Here is a 6,097-nt window from a genome sequence, read left to right as displayed (position 1 = left end):
ACCCTTGATATTGCTACTAGTAATTTTTTTTCTGATATATCTCCCTGGACAAGGGAAACAAAAGAAAAAAATAAACAAACAGGACTACATTAAACTAAAAAGATTTTGCACAGCAAAGGAAACCATCAACAAAATGAAGACAGAGATACGTTCATTATATCACTCCTTTCTGTCAGTGGACACCATAGAGAAAGCATTGTCAAAGTCACCCCTCCAGCAGTCATCACGCCTAAGCTGGAGTCTCCTACAGAGCCGAACAGCTGCAGAAGCTTTTCATCAAGGGTTTGAGCTTTGAAATAACCAATGAGAGTCTGAGGAGCCATTTTGAGCAATAGGGAATGCTCACTGACTGCGTAGAGATGAGAGATCCAAACACCAAGCACTTCAGAGGCTTTGGATTTGTCACTTATGCCACTGTGGAGAAGGTGGATGCAGCCATGAATGCAAGGCCACACAAGGTGGATGGAAGAGTTGTGGAACCAAAGAGGGCTCTTTCAAGAGAAGATTCCCAAAGACCTGGTGCCCACTTAACTTTGAAAAAGATTTTTGTTGGTATATTAAAGAAGACACTGAAGAACATCACCTAAGAGATTATTTTGAACAGTATGGGGAAATTGAAGTGCTTGAAATCATGACTGACCAAGGTAGTGGCAAAAAGAGAGGCTTTGCTTTTGTAGCCTTTGATGATCACGACTCCGTAGACAAGATTGTCAGTGAGTATCAGATGATGGGCATTTGCTAAGGGTTTTGAAATCTGCATTTTATTCTAAACACTAAAATTTTCCTTTTCTTTTTATCTTTGACATTTTTTAATTCAGAAATACCATACTGTGAATGGCTACAACTGTGAAGTAAGGAAAGCCCTATCTAAGCAAGAGATGGCTAGTGCTTCATCCAGCCAAAGAGGTTGAAGTGGTTCCAGAAACTTCAGTGGTGGTTATGGAGGTGGTTTTGGTGGGAATGACAACTTTGGTCATGGAGGAAACTTCAGGGGTCAAGTTGGCTTTGGTGGCAGCCATTGTGGTGGAGGATATGGTGGCAGTGGGGATGGCTATAATGGATTTGGTAATGATGGAAGCGATTTTGGAGGTAGTGGAAGCTACAATGATTTTGGCAATTACAACAATCAATCTTCAGATTTTGGACCCATGAAAAGAGAAAACTTTGGAGGCAGAAGCTCTGGCCCCTATAGTGGTGGAGGCCAATACTTTAGCAAACCACGAATCCCAGGTGGCTATGGCAGTTCTAGCAGCAGCAGTAGCTATGGCCGTGACAGAAGGCTTTAATTACTGCCGGAAACAAAGCTTAGCAGGAGAGGAGAGCCAGAGGAGTGACAGGGAAGCTATGGGTTACAATAGATTTGTGAACTCGGCCAAACACAGTGGTGGCAGGGCCTCGCTGCTACAAAGAAGACATGTTTTAGAGAATACTCATGTGTATGGGCAAAAAATCCTTGAGGACTGTATTTTTGACTAATTGTATAACAGGTTATTTTAGTTTCTGTGGAAAGTGTAAAGCATTCCAACAAAGCGTTTTAATGTAGTTTTTTTTTTTTTTTGCACCCATGCTGTTGGTTGCTATATATAATAGTCTGATCATGATGCTGAATAAATGTCTTTTTTAAAATGTGCTGTGTAAAGTTAGTCCACTCTGAAGCCATCTTGGTAAATTACCCCAACAGTTTGAGGTTAGATTTCCTTCAGGGTGATGCTAGGTTCCATTTGAAATTTACTTGCAACCTGCTTGGCCACAGAAGCCATTGTCTTCAGAAACCTTAGTGTAGTTGAATTGACAGTTACTGTGTTGGGACCTGGAGTTCACCATTAAAAGAGTCACCTAAGCAGAGTAATGAAGATTTTTTAGTTATTAATGATGTTGGCACATCCTATGCAATATATCTGAATTGAATTATGGTACCAGATAAAATTATAGATGGGAATGAAACATGTATAATCCATTATCATGTGTAATCAATAAAAAATTTAATATTCTCTTTAAAAAAATCAAAACAAAAAGACAACCTACTTAATAGGAGAAGATATTCACCTACAATACATGTGACAAGGGGTTAATAACCAAAATTTGTAAAGAACTCATACAACTCAACAACAACAACAACAACAAAATCCAATTAAAAAATCGTCAGAAGACCTGAATAGGTATTTCTCCAAAGAGGACCTACAGATGGCCAATAGACATATGAAAAGATGTTCAAGGTCATGAATCATCAGAGAAATGTGAATTAAAACTACAATGGGATATCACCTCACACCTGTCAGATTGTCTATCATCAATATATTAAAAAATAACAAATATTGGTAAGGACGTGGAGAAAAGGGAAACTTCATACAGTGTTGATGGGATGTGTAAATTGGTACAGCCACTATGGAAAACTTCTGGTTATTTATCCAAAGAAAACCAAAACACTAGTTCATAAAGATCTATGCACCCCTACGTTCACAGCAGCACTATTCATACTAGCTAAGATCTAGGAGCAACCTAAGTGCTCATCAATAGATGATTAAATAAAGAAGTTATAGTAAATATATACAATGGAATATTATTCAGCCATTTAAAAAAATAAAATTTTATCATTTGCAATGACATGGATGGACCTAGAGGGTATTATGCGAAGTGAAATAGGTCAGACAGAGAAAGATAAATACCATATGATTTCACTTATATGTGGAATCTAAAAAAAGAAATGAACACACTAAATGAAAAACAGACTCACAGATACAGAGAACAAACTGGTGATTGCCAGAGGGGAGGGGAGTTGGGGGGCTGGGTGAAAAAGGTAAAGGGATGAAGAAGCACAAATTAGTAGTTACAAAACAGTCACGGGGATTTAGAGTATAGCATAGGGTATATAGTCAATATTATTGTAAGTGTTGTGTGTAGTGCCAGATGAGTGCTAGAGTAATAGGGAGGATCATTTCATAAATTACATAAATGTCTAACCATTGTACTGTAAACTTGAAACTAATATAAAATCATTTTTAAAAAAAGAAAAAGAAAAACTTTACATCTGGAATATCCAAAAGGGGATGGGGTGGGGAAGAACGTATCTTTTTAAATCAACATGTCAGGAAGTACATTCTTGGTTCCGCCCACTTCAGCCCAATGTCTTACACATTGTGTACTTTTTCACTGACTATTTATGTTCAGATTAATGACACCAAAAGTGTTTCAAGAGCTTCAATCTTCAAAAAAATATTCAATATTAGTCATGAAAATCTACTTGCTAAATGATGAAGCATTTTTAAAACTTTCAAATTAAAAACAGCTTTTTTAAATATCTTGGTGAGCAAAAATTTTAATTAAGCAAAAGCTCATTCTTGCAGCATTTTTATTGATTGTTGCATTACTTTATAAGTGATTTGAGAATTATCCATTTTTTGGCATAATCCATGTGTCTCTTCCCCTTCATTTAAGTAATCAAAATTTGTCTGCATCTGAAAATGAACTCATATGATAAATGGGTTCAGCACATAAATGGGTTCTGTATTCAGGAATTTTGTACTCAAGTTGCAGAGAGAAAAAACTTTCAAATGCTGTTTTCCAGTAATGAATTCCAAATTCGACATAATTTCCTTTCAGAGCCTATTTTGTAAAAATGTGATTGTCCCACTCAGTCTTTGAAGAATCTCCATAAAAACTCAAATAACATTGTTTAACCCAAATTTCATTAGCATACTAAATGTCAGCCTTAAATGAAAAGCAGGATGAGGATTGATTGAGATCTTAAATGATCAATAATAGAAAATAATAAACTATGGTTATCAAAATAGCTACCACTCAGTAATCCTAACTATTATGCTTTTAATATGTGTCACTGCTGTGCTTTATAATATATATTATCAAACAATGGGCCTCATGTCATAAACCATATACAATCATTAGACATGTCAATTTATAAGCACAGCTTGGGTACACCATTAGAGAAAAGAGAATATACTGAAACCCTCAATTAACTAAACTTTTGCTGTACTCTATTTTTATGAGAGAAGCCAATCACAAGAAAACTCATGGAGCGAACATTTTAAAATCCATTAAATCCTAGGGTTTCATGCATATTAAGGCCAAATGCTTACATCAGTGGTTCCTAATCATTTTTTTAAGCAATAGAAAGAGTTTTTTTCCCAAAAAATAAAACAAAAAGAGAGAAATTATTACAGTTAAGGGGAGGCATGTGGGGCAAGCAGGAAGGAGTTAGTTTCAGAGCTCTGCCCACTTCTACCCTATTGATCAATCAGATAAGGCTGGGATACGTTGTATCAAAAAAATCCCAAAATCTCAGTGGGTTAAAATAGCAAAGGTTTATGTCTTACCTACCTAGGCTGCAGAGGCTCCATCTTGACACTTGCTGCTATTATTACCATAGGAGGAGAGGTGGGAAGTAGATACACAAGCTTGTCAATTAAAGGCTTCCACCCAGAGAAACTCTCATCTCTTCCGTTTCTATTTCCTTGACCAAAGGAAGTACATAGTCAAAGCTAATCTTAAATTGGTAGAAAGTATAGTCTTTCCAGGGGAAAAGTTAGTGGTGGACAGGGATCATGCCTGACATATGCCAACCAGGAGTGTCAAAACTACAGCACAGCTCAAAGCCACTGCTCTCCATGGCTTCACTTAGTGTTATTCAGACAAGGCCTTGCAAGATGCAAATTGATCAAGAATAAAATTATTTTTATTTCATACCATAGATATATTAAGAAAGTTAAATGGACTAATGTATTAAAGAAAGATCTTAACAACAAGAAAGATTTTCAGAATATCCCTTCACTCAGCTGGAAAATTCAATTAACCAGAACACAATTTCTCAAATATATCATGGAACTTGCATTTATCTTTTTACTTTTTAAATGAGGTTCAGTAATACTTAACATAAAACAACCTTCAAAAATTACAAGAGAACTGATACTTCCTCATTTCCTCTTTTCTACTCTGTCAAACTTGTTACAGGCCAAAAACCAGAAGCAAGCGAAAATAGATTAAAGAGCATCAGTGAAAACAGCTTCAATGGCCATCTATGTTATATAATAGTTAATGTCACTCTTGAGTGACTATTGATTTAATATTGTGTATGAAACAGGTTATCAGCTTATAAAGCATGATTAGCCTTACTGACTCTCATCTCTCTCCTATCATACAGTAGACATAAGATTAGAGTCAAGAAGAATGATCAAAGAACTCCCAAAAGCAGCAGCAAAAAAAAAGTGACAACCAGCTGAAAAAGACACGTGGTAACCTTTCAACACCTTCATTCATGAGAGATGAATAGTCTGCACTTAGTAATTCACCCTCTATGTATTATAGGACAACCTAACAATTAATGTTGATAATGGTGACTTTAAGTCATGAATAAAATATCAAAACTATAATGATCTTGGGTGTATCACTTAGCCTCATTAGTGTTTAGTTTTATTATCTAAAAATAAGGGAGTAGGAATAATTGATTCCTGGTTACTTTGTGATTCTGTGAGGCTTTAAACAATTGATCATCACTAACAAATATGAACTAGTGACCTAAAGGGGAAAAAAAAGAAATTGAAATAGGGTAAGGAATTAGGCAGGAAGAAAAGTAAATGAAGTAAGCTGCCAAATGCTTATACGATTAAATAGGCTAAATATACAGTTCATTTGTCATAAGGATTTTGGTTACCAATTAAAAGAAATCCAGCACAAACCACCTAAAACAATAAAGAAATGTATTAGTTTTCATCCCTAGAAAGTTCAGGAGTAATGTGGGTTCGAAGTTTGGTTCGAGCCAGTAGCACAAAAATGTCCACAAGGAAACCTAACCTCTCTCTGTCTCTATGCTCTGCCTTCCGTAACGTCTACCTCATCCTAAAGCTACTCTCCTCATGGTTGCTTTATGACTGCCAACAAATCTCAGGGCTACATGCCACTTTGTCCACATCCAACATGAAAGAAAGGGCATCTCTAGCTCAGCCTTCCAAAAAAGTCCTGAGATTCATTACAATTGGTCCAGGCTGAGTCTCACGTTTGTTCTTCAACATTGCAGCCAGGTTGTAGAGTGTTAATTGTCCAAGTGAATGAGGACCCACATTAGAAACTCACAAAGGGATGACCT

The 6,097-nt window shown here is 36.3% G+C and overlaps 1 protein-coding gene across 1 annotated transcript in view; it reads left to right on the top strand.

Moving 5' to 3' along the window:
• Window positions 1-1,339, top strand: part of LOC105307408 (heterogeneous nuclear ribonucleoprotein A1-like) — a 30,411-nt gene extending 29,072 nt beyond the window's left edge. The window contains 1 exon segment of the mRNA XM_023524809.1: window positions 1,026-1,339. Within this exon segment, the coding sequence (XP_023380577.1) occupies window positions 1,026-1,286 (261 nt within the window). The 3' untranslated portion in view covers window positions 1,287-1,339.
• The last annotated feature ends 4,758 nt before the right edge of the window (window positions 1,340-6,097 follow it).

Source organism: Pteropus vampyrus, unplaced genomic scaffold, assembly GCF_000151845.1.
Source record: "Pteropus vampyrus isolate Shadow unplaced genomic scaffold, Pvam_2.0 Scaffold493, whole genome shotgun sequence".
NCBI lineage: Eukaryota > Metazoa > Chordata > Mammalia > Chiroptera > Pteropodidae > Pteropus > Pteropus vampyrus.
Note: the sequence above shows the minus strand (reverse complement) of the source record. Positions and strands in the feature narration are given on the sequence as shown.